We start from the raw sequence: 20,807 nt of genomic DNA, 5'->3' as shown, positions 1-20,807 counted from the left end.
AAATACAAATGGGTGTTGTATTTCGTCAAAAGCTTTTTTTGCATCTATTGAGATAATCATATTATTTCTATTGGTTTTGTTATTGATATGACCAATTATGCTGATAATTTTCCTACTATTGAACCAGCCCTACATACCTGGTATAAAACCTCCCTAGTCATAATCAATGATCCTTGTGATATGTTGTAATAATCTCCTTGCTAGTATTTTACTTAAAATTTTTGATCAGTATTCATTAGGGGGATTTGTCTATAGTTTTCTTTTTCTGTTTTTGTTCTTTCTGGTTTTGTTATCAGTACCATATTTGTGCCATAAAAGAATTTGGCAGAATTTCTTCTTCACCTATTTTTCCAAATAATTTATATAGCACTGGAAATAATTGTTCTTCAAATGTTTGATAGAATTCACTTGTGAATCCATCTGACTCTAGGGATATTTTCTCAAAGAATTTATTGAGGGCTTGTTCAATTTCTTTTTCTAAAATGGAGTTAAGTATTCTATTTAATCTTTTGTTAATCTGGACAATTTATATTTTTGTCATCTATTTTACTTTGTCAGATTTATTGGCATATAATTGGGTGAAGTAAGTACTGGTAATTGCTTCAATTTCAATTGCTTCTTTTTCATTGGTTTACAGATTCACCTTTTTATTTTTGATGTTGCTAATTTAGTTTTCTTCTTTCTTTTTAAAAAATCAAATGCACTAGTGGTCTATTTATTTTGTTGAATTTCCCACACAAAGCCAGCTACTAATCTTATTAATTGAATGGTTTTCTTATTTTTAGTTTTATTAGTCTCTCATTTGATTTTGGGGATTTACAATTTGTTTGAAGTTTTTTCATTTTTTTCTAGTTTTTTTAGTCTCATGCCCAATTTAATTATCTGCTCTTCCTTTAATTTATTGATGTACTCATTTTGAGATATAATTGTCCCCTAACTACTGCTATGGCTACATTCTATAAATTTTGGTATGTTGTCTCTTTGTAATCATTCTCTTTAATGAATCTATCGATTATTCTATGATTTGATCTTTGACTCACTCATTCTTTAGGATAAAATTAATTTCCAATTTATTTTATTCTTTCTGCAATCCTTTGTTAAATGTAATTTTTATGGCATTATGGTCTGAAAAGGATGCATCTAATATTTCTGCATTTGGTTGTGAGACTTTTATGCCCTATTACATGGTGCTGAGAAAAAGGTATATTCTATTATGATTAAAATATTTCTGAGATTGGCTTTAGGGTAAGAACAACAATTTATTGATGACACCAGTATATAGCCAGTAGATTGGTCAATTAGTACCCCATTCAATGACCAAAAGTCCCTGATGGTCTGCCAGGCAGAGTTTTAGGATCTCATTATTCAGCACATCCCTTGAACATCCCAAGACATCTCTAATTAGGTGGTAGTCCATCAAACTCTTAACTGTTTGCTACTTTAATGGTGATGGGTGAAAGAAGAAAATCATTGTCTCTTTTGCTTTTTAACCAGGTTTTGTTAAAATGAAAGCATTTATTGGAACCAAGAATAAGGAAAATTCAAAGGTCCTCAGACTAGTTACAGCCCATGATTGAAGACCTGGATGTAGGAATTCTCTCTAATGTACTGGAATTAATACAATTTATAAAAATAAATTCTCACAATTCCTTTCTCTTCCCATTCAATTTTCTCCAAAGATCTATCAATATCCAACTTTTCTAAAATTCTATTCAATTCCTTAACTTCTTTCTTGTTTATTTTCTTTTTCTTTTTTTTTTAAACCCTTGTACTTCTGTGTATTGTCTCATAGGTGGAAGAGTGGTAAGGGTGGGCAATGGGGGTCAAGTGACTTGCCCAGTGTCACACAGCTGGGAAGTGGCTGAGGCCAGGTTTGAACCTAGGACCTCCTGTCTCTAGGCCTGACTCTCACTCCACTGAGCTACCCAGCTGCCCTCTTGTTTATTTTCTGATTGGATTTGTTGAGGTCTGAGAGAGAAAGATTGAGGTCTCCTACTTACATAGTTTTATATCTATTTCCTAACTTCTTTAGGAATTTGGATGCTATGCCATTTGGTGAGTATATGTTTAGTATGGTTATTACTTCATTGACTATGGTACTTTTTGTCAGGACCCAATTTCCTTCCTTATCTCTTTTAATTTGATCAATTTTTATTTTTGCTTTATCTGAGATCATGAATGCTAACTTTTTTTTTCTCCTTTAGCTAAAACATAACAAATTTCCCTATGGATCTTTACACTGTGTGTGTCTCCCTGCTTTAAATTTGTTCTTGTAAACAACATATTGTGCAATTCTGGTTTTTAATCCACTCTGCTATCCTACTCTTCTGTTGTGTGAGTGAGTTCATCTCAGTCATGTTCACAGTTATAATTACTGTCCATTCCCCTCTATCCTAATTTTCCTCTGGTTTTCTTTCTTTATTTTTCCTTTTAATCTTTCTCTGTTTACAAATGTTTTGATTCTAAGAACTATCTCCCTCAGTCAACTCTTCCTTTTGTTCATTCCCCTTCTCTTATTCCCTAGGTAAGATAGATCTATCTAGATAGATCTTCCTGAGCGTGGATATTATTCGTGCTTTGAGCCCAATTCTGAGGAGAGTAAAGTTCAAGAATTGCCTGCCACCTCCCCTCATTTTCCCAACCACTACATTAACTTTTAATTTACTCCAATATCTTTCCTTTTCTCTTCTCCCACTTTGTCCCTCTTTTTCACCCTTTAACTTTGTTTTTTTTTTTAAATATCATCCCATGATATTCAACTTACTCCTTGTGTGCTATGGATGTATACTTCTCATTGCCCCAATAGTGATAAATTTCATAAGTATCTTAAGTAATTTAAGCATAATAAGTATTTTAAGTACCTTAAATATTTTATATAAGTTAGGTATCTTAATTATCATCTTCCCATGTAGGAATGTAAACAATTAAAAAAAACTTACCTTCTGTGTATTGGTACCAAGCCAGAAGTGTGGTAAAAGCTAGGCAATGAGGGTTAAATGACTTCTCCAGGGTCACATAGATACAAAGTGTTTGAGAGACCAGATTTGAACCCTGGACCTCCCATCTCTATGCCTGACTCTCAATCCACTGATCCACCTAATTGTTCCCAGTGGAAAAAGTTTAACCTTATTTGAATCCCTTGAGCTATCTCTTTCCTGTTTTTTTTTTTTTTTATGTTTCTCTTTAGTGTTTTATTTGCTCCTCAGATTTTCTGTATAGTTCTGGCCTTTTACTTGGGAATGTTTGGAAGTTCTCTTTCATTTGAAAGGATGGTTAAAGTCAACAGATGAATGGGAGAGTTTTGCTCAACCCATCAAGATACCCTTAACAAACACTTTCCAGATCAGAGGCCTGAAGACCTTAGTCTGGTCTTAGGCCAATTAACTCTGATCTGGCTACGTTTAAAAATTAACAAGGTTTATTGAAAAATCATGGTTTGGGTAAGGTGAGGTGAGTGGGCTGTGGTTTTCCCTAATTTCTATCCTAAAATCTACCTTTTTCAATCTAATCCTTCACAAGATTTCTTCGTCCCTCTGCAAGGCCAAGGCTGCTCTAATTCCCTCTCACCTTGATATCCCCTTCTATCTATCTAAAATCTAAACTAACCCCACAGAGATAGTATTAGATTCAGGTTTGATTGAAGATGGAGTCAAATGCCAGGTTTGACCCCATTCACCCTGGTTTGAAATTGTTCACCAAGGTAAACTCAGTAGTTTGGATCAATAGTGATGGTAGTTTTTGGCAGAGGCTTTCCAAGTATAGGGAACAACAAAAGAAATTGATAGATGTTGAAGAGGTGGCTGGTTGATCTCAGGAATCAGTCAGGTAGCCACAGATATCAGGAGCTGGGCTCTGGAGATGATTCTCACTTCACAAAAACTTCTGGGAAAATTGGAAAACAATATGGGAGAGATTGGGTCTAGATCAACATCTCACAACCTATACCAAGATAAATTCAGAATGGGTGAATGACTTGGATATAAAGAATGAAACTATAAGTAAATTAGGTGAGCACAGAATAGCATACTTGTCAGATCTCTGGGAAAGGAAAGATTTTAAAACCAAGCAAGAGTCAGAAAAAAATACAAAATATAAAATAAATAATTTTGATTACATTAAACTAAAAAGGTTTTGTACAAACAAAACCAATCCTACCAAAATTAGAAGGAAAGCAACAAATTGGGAAAAAAATCTTTATAACAAAAAACTCAAACAAAGATCTAATTACTCAAATATATAAGGAGCTGAATCATTTGTAAAATATTGTAAAAAAAATCAAGCCATTCCCCAATTGATAAATGAGCAAGGGACATGAATAGGCAATTTTCAAATAAAGAAATCAAAACTATCAATAAGCACATGAAAAAAGTGTTCTAAATCTCTTATAATTAGAGAAATGCAAATCAAAACAACTCTGAGGTACCACCTCACACCTAGTAGATTGGCTAAAATGACAGCAGGAGAGAGTAATGAATGTTGGAGGGGATGTGGCAAAATTGGGACATTAATGCATTGTTAGTGAAGTTGTGAACTGATCGAACCATTCTGGATGGCAATTTGGAACTATGCCCAAAGGGCTTTAAAAGACTATCTGCCTTTTGATCCAGCCTTAGCACTGCTTGGTTTATACCCCAAAGAGATAATAAGGAAAAAGACTTGTACAAAAATATTATAGCCGTGCTCATTGTGGTGGCAAAAAATTGGAAAATGAGGGAATGTCCTTCAATTGGGGAATGGCTGAACAAATTGTGGTATCTGTTGGTGATGGAATACTATTGTGCTCAAAGGAATAAAGAACTGGAGGAATTCCATGTGAACTGGAATGACCTCCAGGAATTGATGCAGAGTGAAAGGAGCAGATCCAGGATAACATTGTACACAGAGACTGATACACAGTGGTACAATCAAACATAACGGACTTCTCTATTAGCAGCAATGCAAGGATCCAGAGCAAGGCTGAGGGACTTATGAGAAAGAACACTATCCACATTCAGAGGAAAAACTGTGAGAGAAGAAACACAGAAGAAAAACAACTCCTTGAACATATGGGCTGATGGGGATATTATTGGGGATGTAGACGCTAAACGATAACTCTAGTCCAACTATCAACAATGTGGAATTAGGTCTTAATCAATGATACATGTAAAACTGAGAATTGTGGAATTTTGTGTCGACTATGGGGGGGAGCAGGCGGGTAGAGGGTTTTGGGGGAGAGGGAAAGAACACAAAACATGTAACTATGGGTAAATATTCAAAATAAAAATTTTAAAAGGGAGGGGAAAGAAATTTACTACAAGGGAACATAATGAAGAAAAGAGAGAAGTAGCTATAAGTCCTCTCATCAAATCTAGGATCACACAAGAAGATTGTCAGGTTTGTCAACATATAGAGGCTCTGAATAGAGCTATTCCAAGGTAGGCAAAAAGAACATCATTTAAACCACCAGGAAAAAAGGCCAACACAGACTAATTATCTGGCTCTGGAGACAGGGCCAGACCAGGGTTTAAATAATCTAATCCAACACAAGTAGTCTATACCTGAGACAGATGAGGAAACAGGACACCTGGGCAACTTAGCATTCAGTCACAGCAGAAGAAAAGGCCATAATAGCAAAAGCGATATTACAAAGACTGTCACCTAAAATTAGTTGGAACTTCTTGGCATTAGAATAAAAAATAACTCCAGCTCTTAGCTTTTGATTGTAAAAAAGACAAAACAGAGAAAAGGCATGCCCATAATCCACGTCAAGCCACCAGAAGTCAGAGTCAACCAAAATACAGGAATTCCTGTAGAAGGCAAAGTTTAGGCTTAAGCATCAGATCTAGGGCCAAACTAGTCTTGACCTAACTTTCTGATAGTATGGCAGGGAGCAGTGTTTGATCCAAACACAATATTCTATACCAGAAACTGAGGCTAGAGATATGGGTAAACAGAAAAACAAACCACTAAACATGACTACTTTTTATTTTCACAATGACTACTTTTGATAGAAATTCAGGAGGAAAATTCAGAATAAACTAAGTCCACAACAAGTCCCAGTAGCTCCTTAGAGAAAAGAATGACTTGTTATAAGGACTATGAGACTGCTTTGAAGAAATAAAGCAAGAAGTTTCTTAAAATGTGACTCTTAAACAAAAGATAGCTATGGAAGAAAGAATGGGAAGGATAATCAATATCTTAGAACAGAAAATAATCTTATCCCTAAAAATAATAATTATAAGTCAGACAGAAAATATTGACTTCATGAGATGAGAAGGAATATTCAAAGAAAATAAAAAGATTGAGAAATGAGAAGAAAATGTAAGAAATATACTATCAGAAACAACTCATGTGGAAAATGAGTCAAAAAGAGATAATCTAAGAATTATAAACTTACTAAAAACCATAGATACCCCTCCCACCAAAAAAACCTTGTTTATCATAGTTCAAGAAATTATAAACAAAAACATTCTGGACCAACTCAATTATAACCAGAGAGCAACATGAAAATGGAAATAATCCACTGGTTACTCCTGAAACAAAGCCCCAAACTCCCAGTAATGTTATAGCCAAATTTGAGAGTTTCCACATAAGAGAAAAGGGATTATAGGCAGCCAAAAATAAAGTGTTCAAGTACCAATGAAACACAGAATAGCAATTTTTTTGCAACTACTTAGCTATAGAAGAAGAGATCTTAGAATATTACATTTCAAAAGGCAAAAAATAATTGCTTACAAAAGAGAGGTAAGGTTATATTTGCAAACTTATTTAACAATATCTAATTACCTTATTTCCAATTCTACTACCACAGAGGTGGATAGCATTCTTTGTCATAAATCCTTCACAATTGACCTGAATTGTCAATAATAGCTAAGTCTATACAACAATATTGCTGTTACTATGTACAATATTTTCCTGGTTTTACTTATTTCACTCAGGCTCTTTCTGAAATCATCCTGTTCATCATTTCTTATAGCACAATAGTATTCCATCACCATCATATATCACAATTTGTTCTGTCATTCCCTAATTGATGGACATCCCCTTAATTTCTAATTCTTTGCCACCACAAAAAGAGCTGCTACAAATATTTTTTTGAAAATAGGGCCTTCTCCCCTCCTCTTTAAAATCTCTCCAGAATACAGACCTAGTAGTGTTATTATTGCCCTTTGGCCATAATTCCAAATTGCCCTCCAGAATGGCTGGATCAGTTCACAGCTCCAATAATGTTCCAGTTTTGCCATGTGCCCTCCAACATTTATCGTTTTTATTTACTGTCATATTAGTCAACATGATAGGTATGAGGTGGAACCTCAGAGTTGTTTTAATTTGCATTTCTCTAATCAGGAGGGATTTAGAACATTTTTCATATGACTATTGATAGTTTTGATTTCTTCACCTGAAAACTCCCTATTCATACCCTTTGACCATTTGTCAAATGGGGAATGACTTGTATTCTTATAAATTTAATATTTTGTATATTTGAGAAATGAGACTTTTATTAGAAAAATGTGTTATAAAAATTTTCCCCAGTTTGTTGTTTCCCTTCTAATCTTGGTTTTATTGGTTTTGTTTGTACAAAATTTTTAAAATTTAATAATCAAAATAATTCATTTAACATCTCATAATGTTCTTTATTTCTTGTTCAATCATAAATTCTTCCCCTTTCCATAGATCTGACAGGAAAAATATTCTGTGTTGCCCTCATTTATTTATATCACCCTTTATGTCTAAATCATATACCTATGCCTAATTTTTATCATGCCATTTTCCAGTCTTCCCAGCAGTTTTTGTCAGATAGCACATTCTTATCCCCAAAGCTGGAACCTTTGGATTTATCAAATGCTAGATTGCTGATGTCATTTACCCCTAATCTATTCTGTTGATCCACCATTCTATTTTTGGGTCAGTACCAGATTGTTTTGATGAATACTGCTTTCTATTATAGTTTAAGATCTTATACCACTAAGCCACATCCTTCACATTTTTTTTATTAGTTCTCTTGATATTCTTGACCTTTTGTTCTTCCAGATGAATTTTGTTATTTTTTCTAGTTCTATAAAACAGTCTTTTGGTAGTTTGGTATGGCACTGAATAAGTAAATTAATTTGCGTAGGCCTAACAGTGAACAATTCATGTTTTTCCAATTGTTTAGAGCTAACTTTATTTGCATGAAAAGTGTTTTGTAATTGTGGTCATATAATTCCTGTGTTTATCTTGGCAAATAGATTCCAAAGTATTTTATATTGTCTAGAATGATTTTAAATGGAATTATTCTTTCTAAATCTTGCCACTGAACTTTGTAGGAAATATCTAGAAATACTGATGATTTATATGGGTTTATTTTTATCCTGTAATTTTGCTAAAGTTATTATTTCAACTAGTTTTTTAGCTGATTCTCTAGGATTTTCTAAGAACATCATACCATCCACCAAGAGTGATAGTTTATTTTGTTTGCGTACTTCAATTTCTTCAATTTCTTTTTCTTCTCTTATTGCTAAGCACATTTCTAGTACAATATAAAATAATAGTGGTGATAATGGGCGTCCTTGTTTTACTACTGATCTTAATGGAAAGATTTCTAACTGAGGTTATTGCAGATACTCACTGATGGTTTTAGAGATATTACTTATTATTTTAAGGAAAGGCCCATTAATTCCTGTGTTTTCTAGTGTTTTTAATAGGAAAGGGTGATATATTTTTTCAAAGGCTTTTTCTGCATCTATTGAAATAATAATGTGATTAGTTAATTTGATTACTGATATGGTCAATTATGCTGATGGTTTTCCTAATATTAAACTAGCCTTGTATAAATCCTACCTGGTCATAATGAATAATCTTTGTCATATATTGCAGTAGTCTCTTTGATAGTATTTAAGATTTTTGCATCAATATTAATTAAGGAAATTAGTGTGTAATTTTCTTTTTCTCTTTTTGGTCTTCTTGGCTTAGGTATCAGCACAATATTTGTGTCATTAAAAATTTTTGGTAGGACTCCTTCTTTGCTTATTTTGCATTTATGTAGATTTGGAATAAATCATTCTTTAAATGTTTGATAGAATTCACTTGTGAATCCATCTGGCCCTGAGGATTTTTTTTAGGGAGTTCATGGATGGCTTGTCAAATTTCTTTTTCTGAGATGAAATTATTTAAGTATTTTATTTCCTTTTTTTGCCAATCTAGGTAATTTACATTTTTGTAAATATTCATCCATTTCAACTAGATTTTCAAATTTGTTGTCATAAAATTAAGCAAAATAGCCCCTAATGATTGCTTTAGTTTTCTCTTTATTGGAGGTGAATTCACTGTTTTCATTTTTGGTACTAGTAATTTTATTCTCTTCTTTCCTTTTTTTAGTTAAATTAACCAATTCCCTATCTATTTTATTTGTATTTTTTTCATAATACCAACTCTGTCTTATTCATTTATTTAATCATTATTTTATTTTCATTTTTATTCATTTCTCCTTTGACTTTTAAGATTTTCAATTTAGTCTTTCATTGAAGATTTTAAATTTGTTCTTTTTCTAGTTTTTTTTTAGCTGCATGCCCATTCATTAATCTGCTTTTCCTCTATTTTATTAATATAAACATTCAGGGATATTAATTTCCCCCTATATACTACTTTAACTGTATCCCATTAATTTTGATATGTTGTTTCCCCATTGTCATTCTCTTTAATGAAGTCAGTGATTGTTTCTATGAGTTGTTCCTTGACCCCATTTTGACCACCCATTTTGAAGAATTAGATTATTTAGTTTTCAATCAATTTTTAATTTGTCTTTCCATGAGCCCTTATTGATTATAATTTCTTTATTGCATTATGATCTGGAAGAGTTACATTTATTATTTCTACTTTTCTTCATTTGGTTTTGAAGTTTTTATACCCTAGTAACATGGTCAATTTTTGTGTATGTGCCATGTGCTGCTGAAAAGATGGTATATCCTTTTTTTTCCCCCATTCAATTTTTTCCAAATATCTATTAAATCTAACTTTTCTAAAATTTCAATTGCTTCCATTATTTCTTATTAATTTTTTTGTTAGACTTATCTAGTTCTGATAGGGGAAGATGAAGTCCTCCACTAGTATAGTTTTACTATCTATTTCCTCATTTAGTTCTTTTAGTTTCTCCTTTAAAAAACTGGTGGCTATATCATTTGGTGCACATATTGTTAGTACTTCATTATCTATAGTACCTTTTAGTAAGATTTAATTACCTTCCTTATCTCTTTTAATAAGATTTATTTTTGCTTTAACTTTGTCTCAGATCATGATTGCTACTCCTGTTATGTATTTTTATCTCAGTTGAAACCCAATAGATTCTGATCCACCCCCTTACTTTTACTTTGTATGTGTCTATCTGCCTTAAATGCATTTCTTGTAAACAACATATCATAGGAATCTGTTTTTTAATTCACTCTGCTATCTAGTTCCTTTTAAAGGGTGAGTTCCTACCAATTATATTCAGTTATGATTACCATCTTGTTTTCTCTCTTTTAATCCTACACTTTCTCCTTTCACTCTATTCTTCCATACAAGTGTTTTGCCTTTAATCACTCCCTCCATTCCCCCTTCTTTATATTACTCCCCTTCCCATCACCACTCTTCTTATTCTCTTCCTACTTCTCCATAGAGTCTTTTAATCACCCCTCAACTTCTCCCTCCCTTATATTACTCTCTTCCCCACTACCACTCTTATTTCCCCTCTACTTCTCTATAGGACAATATAGGATTCCATATCCCAAAGAATTTAACATTATTTCTCTCTGAGCCAATTCCAATGAGAGTAGTATTACCCAATACTACCCTCATCCTCCCCTCCATTGTAATAGTTTCACCCCCACACCTGTGATATAATTTATCCTGTTTTACTTCTACCTATTTCTCTCAGTGAAATCCTATTTTTTACCCCTTGATTATTTTTTAAATATCATCCTAAACAGCTTGCTACCACACCCTCTCTCTCTATGTATACTTTTTCTAACTACTATGATAATGATAAAAATTTTAAGTTATAAATATTATCTCTCCATGTAGGAATATAAACAATTTGAACTTATTGAGTCCCTTAAATTTTTTCTCTTTCTTATTTACCTTTTTGTGCTTCTCTTGAATTTTTTGTTTAGACTTCAAATCTTCTGTTTTGGTCTAATTTTTCTTCAGGAATGCTTGGAAATCTATTTTATTAAATAACCATATTTTTTCCCCAAAGAATATAGTCAGTCTTGATGGGTAGATGATTCTTGGTTGTAAACCCAGTTCCCTTGTCTTTCAGAATATCATATTCCAAGGCTTCTGATCCTTCAGTGTAGAAGCTGCCAGATCCTGTGTAATACTGACTGGGGCTCCATGATATTGGAATTGTTTCTTTCTGACTGCTTGCAGTACTTTCTCCTTAGCCTAGGAGCTCTTAAATTTGGCTATGTAACATTCCTGGGACTTGTCATTTGGGGATTTGTTGTAGGAGGTGATGTATGGATTCTTTCCATTTTTATTTTATGCTCTTATTTGAGAATATCAGGGCAGATTTCTTGGAAATTTCTTATAATATGATGTGTTATTTCTTATAATATGATATTTTATTTTGTTTGGTTTGGTCATGATTTTCAGGTAGTCCAATAATTCTTAAATTATCTCTCCTGGATCTGTTTTCCAGGTCAATCATTTTTTTCAGTTAGATATTTCATATTTTTTCTATTTTTTCATTCCTTTGATTTTGCTTCATTGTTTCTTGATGTCTCATGGAATTAACCTTCTACTTGCCCAATTCTATTCCTTAAAGACTGATTTTCTTCCATGCTCTTTTGATCTTCCTTTTACATTTAGACTATTCTACTTTTCATGGAACTCTTTTCTTCACTGGATTGTTAAGCCTCTTTTTCAAGTAGGTCAATTCTGTTTTTTAAGAGATTCTTTTCTTCATTGTATTTTTGGGCTTTTTTTCCTCACTTGACCAATTTTTATTTTTAAACTGTTATTTTCTTTTCATATTATTTTCATTCATTTCCCCATTTCTCCTTCACTTTTTTATTTGATTTTTGAATTCCTTTTTGAGTTATTTCAATGCCTGAGACTAATTCTCATTTTTCTTTCAAGTTTTGCATGTGGTTCCTTTCCTCTCATTGTTTTTTTAAAAAGACAAAAGAAGAATAAGGCACCGATTTAGTAATACCTTGCTTTTCTTTGTGTCTGTAAACATTTTCTATGGTTAAGTGATTCTCTTGCTGTTTGTTCATTTCTGGACATGGGCAAGTGGGCATTTGTTTTGCTTCACTCAGCATATTTGTTCTAAAGCTTTTGTGTTTAAAGTTTTGGTGGGTTTTTTTTTTTTTCATTGTAGGTAGGGAAAAGAGTTGGGAAGAGAAGGATTTTAGGACAGATAGAATTGCCAAAAAGGAAAAAAAAAAGAATGAAATAATTTCCCCAAAAAAATGCACAGAAGAGAATAGGAAGAAAATCAGAAGGAAATACAGAAAATCAGAAGTCTGAAAGTTACATGCTGAGTTCATTATATACTGAAAAGGGAAAGTAAGCTGCTACAAATTGAGATTTGTGGTTTTATGTTAAATCTTCCCTTTTTCTATTCTGCTTTATGTATATAGATGATCATTTTGCTGTGTTATGGGAAAAATAAGATTTTGACAACTAAAAAAACCAAAACCAGTCTGCCATTTTCCTACTTATTTGAGGAGGCTTTGAAATTTCATTTAATTTCTCTGAGCAACAGGTTATCTTTTACACAGAACTAACAATACTTAATTACTCAAAAGGGTTGCTGTGAAGAGATCACTTTTAAAGACAATCTAAATAATGATAATTACTAAGTTGTCTTTTTTCAAGATAATGTTTAAAAATTTAAGTTCATGTCTTCAACACTTCTTGAAAGAATGAATGTTTACCTCCAGTATCTAACAACATCAGGACTGATCTTTTTTCAAAGGAAGCTAAAACTCTTGCTGTTCTCTTTTCCATTAGGCTGCAGTGAAAGCAGTGGTGGCCTCCACCCGACTGGGGGGTGGTGGTGGTCACAGCTGCCTTTCGGTCACCTGTAAGACTTCAAAACCAGATGAAGAAAGTGAGAGGAAACAAAATGAAACTCAGAAGGAAGAGGACATGCTAAAACAAAGCTCAGGCGAGTTTGTGTTGGCAGTAACAGAAACCCAACTTGAAGAAGAAATAAAAGACAAAATGGAACCCAGAGTAGAACCCGGGCCTGGAGCACAATACTTTGCTCCAGAAGAAGCCCTAAGAGTACCTGGAGAGGAAGAAATGCAACAGTGGTTCCCAACAGAAGGCTGAAGTTAGTCACTTTCATGCATGGACTAATTTGTTTTTCAGTCAGGGAGATTTGTAAGCATGATCTTCACTGTAGTGGTTCTGTTTTTGAGGTGCAAAACAATGTGTAATAATATGTCAGCTGGTGACCCTAACTCCAATGCATGTGACTGCTTATGAATCATAGTGTCTTCTTTGGCATGTAATGGATTTCATATAGTGTTATCTAATACCAACAAGTGGAATTTGACAATGAACAAACAGCATAAAACTTAAACTTCATGTATATTAACAGAGGGCAAAAGTTAATGTTTGAAGTGAATCATATTTATAGTTTCTGTTTTCAAAAATTAGCCTTCTGAGGGAGTTATTATCTGATTTCTTTGGAATAGTAGTTATTTCTATTGGCATACTGACCATCTGCTACATGTCGTTACCATGAAACTGTTTAAATGAGTTTTAAAATTCATATGTAAAAACTGTTTACAAGAAGTTAGCAAATAGATGTCTAGTATATGCAAAAACATTCCATAAATTCTGATAAGAAATTGAAGCATTACTTTCAAGGGCCATGAAGCTATATGCCCCTCTACCTTGTGTTGAGAATGCCTTACTGTATCTTTAACTGTTTATATAACTAATAACCAAAAAGTCCTTTCATAGAATTCTACCATTTCATTATCCTGGCAAAATTTCAATACAACTGGATTGGTCCCTATTTTCTTTCCTTCCAAACTCTCACTTTCTCTTTCATAAGAATTCTTTTGAAGAAAAGCTCTTTAGGGGATAGAGGGTGATGGAAATTGGACATGTATAGAGTAGTGCAAAAAAAAAATTTAGGATCCTTGTCATTTTCTAAGATATAATTATAATTGCCTAGTAGTTTATAAAACCATATAGCTAAAAATGTTTTTATGGATAAAATCTGTAATTACAAAGTTTTAAATACTTAGAAAAATCTTCTAAGGCTGAATGTTATGAAAGTAATTTTTCAAAATAAGGCTATTATCAACTTTGCTATAGTTTAGGAAACTCCTTTGCCATTAAAAGTCACTTTCTTCCCTTGATTGTTAAAGTCATAATGCTAATGAACTAAAGCATATTCAACAAAGGTACTTTGTGTGTTTTTATGCTCCAAACTAGTAGTTCCTTAATTTCATAACAAAGTATTTTTAAAGTATCTGTGTTAGATATATGTGACATTGTCATATTATTTTACTTTTTTATTGAAACAACCTTAAATTAGAGAATTGGGATCCCAATATTATTTTTATTCTGATTGTCTTAATTTTAAAATAAACTCTTTTTTGGGGGTTTAATAGTACATCTTTCCTGTTTAAATAAACTCTAGTGATTCACAGAAATCAGCTATTAAACATGTATAATTTTGAAGTTCAAATTAAATTTTTATCAAGTCTTTTTTTAAGTCAAATGCTTGTATATTTTATAATTTTATTTACTCCAGTCTATAATTTTTCTGGTAAAACTGGAAAATTAATTGCATACCACCAGCGCAGTTATGAGACATTTGTGTTTCCAGATAATGTTTTAGAAATTATTACCCCTACACAATACATTACTACCATTCACTAATGACTTTGAGCCTTCTTGTTAGCAATACAACTTACTATGAAGTAAATCCCTACATGAAAAGCAAAATTTTATGACATTAAGAGTTTGTATTTGTAAAAAATAATATTAAAGTGCCTCTTGCTGCATCCAGTTTCATATTTCACCTTAAATGGCTACACACCTTTCCTATTTTTAGCTTTTGGTTGTAACTACAACTTTAAAATCTTCACTGAATAATCAAGTAAGTTCTCCAATATACACAATTTTCAATTCTTTTGACCCTTTCCTCTGAAACATACACTGGAAAATAAAATACTTCACTTTCTGAAGATCACTAGAGTATTACTGAAGATATGCTTCCAAAGCTCTTCCTTTTTTCCTTCTTCCACTGGGAAGAAAAAGGTGCTTATTGCTTAAATATCGAAATAGGCAGTGTGTCCTACAGGTAAAAGTAGTTCTATTATTTGCTGCTTTTTTAATTTAATTCAATTTGACAGCTAGATGAGTTCTTTGCACAAATGTGACAGCAATGATTTGCAAATCATGCTTTTTTTGCTCTATTTTATTATTCAAGCCCCCAGTTTCACCCCATTCATATGACAAAGAAGGCTCACTATTTTTTACTCTGGGTGGATGCTAGTAGTCATCATCACTGGGCAATAAGAAAAACATTTCTCTGAATTTTAGAAAGATTAGATATCATCTGGAAAATGACTTCCTAATGATTTAATCTGAAGAAAACTTTTCTAACAGAAATATCATATCTGTTCTACATTTCAAGGAGCAATGGTCACTTAGGGCATCAAGTCAATAAATTAGCCTACTAGAATCAACACCATTCATTTCTTTAATCATTGTTATTATATCATCCTAATACAGCCATGCCCAAATACATGTTTATTCACTCTCCCATCTTAGCCTTAAAATAGCCCCTTAAACATACCATTTATATGTGAGATAAAACTAAAATTGCAAGACCAAAATTATATCTAGTGATATATTTTTATGTACATATGTATAATTATTAATTCATTAGAGTATACTCTATGGATCCTAGTTTTTCAATTCTGTTTTTAATTTAGACTCTCCCCATTTAAAATATTTTCCCAAGACAATATCTAAATAATTTCTAAGCAGTCAATGTCAGTTCAGAAAAACACCAAAAACTCAGTCAAAATAGTTAGTGATAACATTATATAAGTGAAGCTTTGTTTAGGTTTAAAAAATATGTGAGAATGAATGGTTAAAGTTTCCTTTAACTCCTAAATATAATATAATAAAATCTCAACATACTTCATATATTCCTCTCAGAGTGTTCTTTAGTCAAATTAATATTTGACTATTTAGTTGGAAGTCTTAACTTAGGTAAAAATTGTACAGCTTGATTCCTTATTGACAAATGCTAAGCACACTAAATATTAAAGTTATTCAATTTAGTAAAGTTCAGATATTCACTAGGCTATTTATTCTTAATAAGCCAGGAGAAATTGTCACAGGACATGGATCACAAACAAAACTTGTGGTACAAAAACTTGTGGTTTATCAATCAATAAACATTTATTTAATATCTATTATGTGCCAGGGGCTGTACTGTACTGAGGTTCAAAAGAGGCAAAAGACAGTCCCTGCCCTCAGAGTTACTTAAGGAGAGAGACAACATGATATTAATGGACTATAATTTCCAGGGACTACTTTCTTTTGTTTTTAAATTTTTGTTTTCCATAGGTATAGCACAGTGCTTTGTCCATAATGAATGGTTCTTATATGAGAGACATGATCTGGTCTTTCATGGTCTTTAAAAATCCAGGATCAAGGAGGCAGTTGGGTGACTCAGTGGATTGAGAGCCAGGTCCAGAGATGTTAGGTTCTGGGTTCAAATCCGATCTCAGACACTTCCTAGCTTGTATGACCCTGGGCAAGTCACTTGACCCCCATTGCCTAGCCCTTACCACTCTTCTGCCTTATAACCAATACACAGTATTGATTCTAAGATGGAAGGTAAGGATTTAAAAACAAACAAACAAACAAACCCAGGATCAGCATGGTTCTATGGGGATATGATTGGATATGTACACTCTAAACGATCACCCTAGGGCAAATATTAATAATATGGAAATAACACATGTAAAACCCAGTAGAATTGCTTGTTGGCTACGGGAGGGGGGTGGGAGGAAGGAAAGGAAGGAACATGATTCATGTAACCATGGAAAAATATTCTAAATTAATTTTTAAATAAATAAACTTACAAAGTAAAAAATTCAGGATCACTTCCATGTTGTGAGAAGGTTTAGGAAGAGGACTTTCAGATAGAGAGCCAGGTCTAGAGATGGGAAGGCATTAGACACTTCCTAACTGTGTGACTCTGGGCAAGTCATTTAACCCCTTGCCTAGCCCTTACTATTCTTCTGCCTTGGAATACTTAATATTGATTCTAAGATGGAAGGTAATGAGTTTTTTGTGTGAATTTAAGCATCAGTCTTTCCATGGCTATCAATGTTCTTTTCTAGGGGAATTATTTCCAATTTCTTTCTGGTTCTTTCTCATTTTAAAGATGAAACAGACATCATCATCCTTTGAAGGCTATTAGATTCATGCAGCTGGAGAATATTATTGTAGACTTACTGCAGGAAGTCAAAGAATATAGCTGTTTGAGATTTAGAATGCTATTATTGTAGAGGAGTGCCTCCCCTGGCATAGGGTCTATTGGAGGATGACAGCATTGGTGGATTGAGATGAATGAGACAATCACTCTGAACTTCAGCCAGAGCCAGGTATCATGGAGACTGTTCTGGTCAGCTTTGAGCTGCTTTATTTTTTATACCCTTTTTTAAAGATTACATACATGTTGGCATGGTTTTTCATTCTCACCATACATCTTTTCTTAGAGATAATGGATTAAGTCATATATTAACTTTGTTACTAACAACTTTTCATTCTCCAGTAAATTTCAATATTTTTCAAAGGTGCGTTTGATGTGTCTCCTAGGTTATGGGGTGAAGAAAACAGTTCCATGGAATGGGACATAATTAGCCTTTGAAGGCAATTTCTCCATATTCCATCCATTGTCCTTTTAAGTTAATATAACAAACCAGGGAGGCATAATGTTTCTTAATTTCCCATTATATAAGTTTCTGTGCATGGGAATGGAAAATCCAGGTACAGTTTTCTTGGGGATTAACTCACTAATTTCTGGTTTGTTATAGGGTGACTTTAGGAGAATTTCTGTATTATTACATGTAAAGGTGGGACTTTCCTAGGAGTCTGTAGGGGGCCTGGAAGGGCTGTAATAATAGCCTATAGTTTTCTTCTGTATTTCTCTGGGGAAGAGTGGGGATATTGATCACAATGATTCTAATAATAATAAGTATTAGTAAAAGAAGAGTCACACAAGGGTATCTGAGTAGGGGGTTTCCATCCTCCCTGGAATCTGCTGTACAGTTCCAGAATCCCACCTGCAACTTTGTCATACAAGATGGGTTTGACTGTTCCCGGCATATTATGATTCTGCATATTCTAGTAGGACTTGAAGAATATTGACAAAAGCTATTGTAGAATAAAGAAATCTTTTAAAAAGTTTTAGGAAAACTAAGGTTAACACTTGGACTCTAGAAATGATAGGTGTACAATACCTAAAGAAAAATATCAATGTTAATACTCTATTAATATGATGAATCATCAGTGTAAACTGATATATAGCTACAGCAAGTCTAATTTTTATTTCTTTGAAACATTTCAACTATTTAAGAAACAATCTTCCAGGTTACCAGATATTGTATATTTAGCATAACTTAGAATTCTTTTCCTCCTTCCCTTCCAACTCTGGTCCTTAAGCTGGCAAGCAATTTGAAACTAGGTTATATACATGTAATCCTGTGTTGTGGAAAAAGACGCACAGAAAACAACAACAAAATGAAGAAAGGAAAGTGAAAAATGGTATGATTTAATTTGCATTCAGACTGTCAGTTCTTTCTCTAGTGATGGAGAGCATTTTTGTCATGACTTCTTTGAAACTCTTGGATCATTGTACTGCTAAGAATAAGTACTTTATAATTGATCATCATATACTGTGTATAGTGGTTTCCTGGTCCTATTCACTTCATTTTGCATCAGCTCATGTGGATCTTTCCATGCTTTTCTGAAATCATCTGCTTATAATTCCTTATAGCACAATAGTATTCCATTACCACCATATACCACAATTTGTTCAGTCATTCCCCAATGGATAGACATCCCTTTGGTTTCCAATTCTTTGCCACCACAAGGAGAACTCCTATAAATATCTTTGTTCAAATAGATCCTTTGCCTCCACTTAAAAAAATCTCTTTGGAATACAGATCTAGTAATGGTATTTTTTCCTTGCCTGGGTTCCTATGGGTCATTCTCCAGTAAATTTCAATATTTTTCAAAGGTGCGTTTGATGTGTCTCCTAGGTTATGGGGTGAAGAAAACAGTTCCATGGAATGGGACACAATTAGCCTTTGAAGGCAATTTCTCCATATTCCATCCATTGTCCTTTTAAGTTAACATACCAAATCAGGGAGGCCACATCTCCCAGGTCTATTTTCAGAGATGGACAAGCCTCCCCAACCTTGTCTGCCCCCACCGTATGCCATAGTGCTCTCCAATTAAAGAATTTTAAAGCTAGAAATGGCCTTAGAAATCACTTTATCCAATGCCATCAGACAGATAAAAAAACAACAACAAAGGCATGAGAGTTGAAGTGCCTTGTCCACACTCCTCTCTGGTTGGTAAATAATGTTTGGAACCAGGTTTCTAAATTCCCCACCAAAGGCTCTTATTTTAAAAATTAGAATTGCTGTGAATTGGATTGACTTACATCACTGTACTCAGCAGAACTTTAGATTAAACTATCATACTAATAGAACTGAAGAAAATTAATATATACTTTTGATAGTTAACTGGTGGGTGCCAACTGTAAGAAATAAAATGGATATAAAAGGATAGATTTAAAAATATTAGGGTATTAAAATATTTATTGGTAGCCATTAGAAAAATGAAGCCATGTTCCATGTTAAAAGTCAGTTTGAAAGACTCGCCATTACCTCCGCCACCATGCTGCTTCAGCTGGAAAAAAAAGAGAGAACAAGCCCAGCCACTCATTTTAGACCTCTGCATCATTACATAACTGCCTATGTCATTACATAAGCCAAGAATCATGGGAAATATAGTTTGAAAGACCCTTAAACTTCCACAGGTAGTTTAGATCAGAGACCTCAAAATTTCAATTACACATTCTCCCCTGAAGTGCCAAGGGAGACTGGTCTCCCTGAAGGTTCTTGTAAACATAACTAACTTTTAAATTACAGAAATTTGGGGATAAAAAGAAAAGAGGACAAAACCATGATTCTAGGTGCATTGACAAAAATCTAAAAGAGTATACATTCAAAACAAATGCATTCAACTCCCCATAGTTCAACCAACTGCACCCCAAAGTTCATTCTGGATCTTCTTGATGCAGTGTAGGTTCTTCAAGCATCTTCATGGTACCTTCTCCAAACAGGTTCATTGTCTGGATTCTGGGGAGATGGCAAATTTCTTATCCTGAAATTACTTTCAAAAGAATGTAAACTTTACATTATAGATTATAATACACACATTCTGATTATAAAACATACATAACCCCCTGAGGAGAATTAATGACACATTCCCCCCTGAAAAGGGTTAAGGCTAACACCCAGATCAGCTAAGGATACATGGCTGAGTTATGGGGTTGTGTGAATCAATTGGCAAAAGAAAGTTTAAAAACATTTTTAAAAATCCAAATAAAAGAGAAAAAATAACTTGTGAATGAAATATAAAATGTCAAAGTCTTATGTGCAAAAATGTAAGGAAAAATCAACATAACAAGGTCTTGAATCAAGGCCCAATTAAAGTGATTTAAGCAATTGTGCAATTACCCATTGAGTAGCTATGACTACAGAAAGTTGCCACCACTTATAAGAGAAAGAAAAGAACCAAAA

The 20,807-nt window shown here is 33.3% G+C and overlaps 1 protein-coding gene across 1 annotated transcript in view; it reads left to right on the top strand.

The window, feature by feature from the left end:
* The window catches only part of CAMK4 (calcium/calmodulin dependent protein kinase IV), a 251,074-nt gene extending 237,796 nt beyond the window's left edge, over positions 1 to 13,278 (top strand). The window contains exon 11 of the mRNA XM_044657613.1: positions 12,955 to 13,278. Coding sequence (XP_044513548.1) covers positions 12,955 to 13,278 — 324 coding nt within the window. The remainder of the gene's footprint in view (positions 1 to 12,954) is intronic.
* Positions 13,279 to 20,807: the final 7,529 nt, after the last annotated feature.

This window comes from Gracilinanus agilis, chromosome 1, assembly GCF_016433145.1.
Source record: "Gracilinanus agilis isolate LMUSP501 chromosome 1, AgileGrace, whole genome shotgun sequence".
In the NCBI taxonomy this organism is placed as follows: domain Eukaryota; kingdom Metazoa; phylum Chordata; class Mammalia; order Didelphimorphia; family Didelphidae; genus Gracilinanus; species Gracilinanus agilis.
The sequence above is the reverse complement of the archived record's forward strand: the minus strand, read 5'-3'. Positions and strand labels throughout refer to the sequence as shown.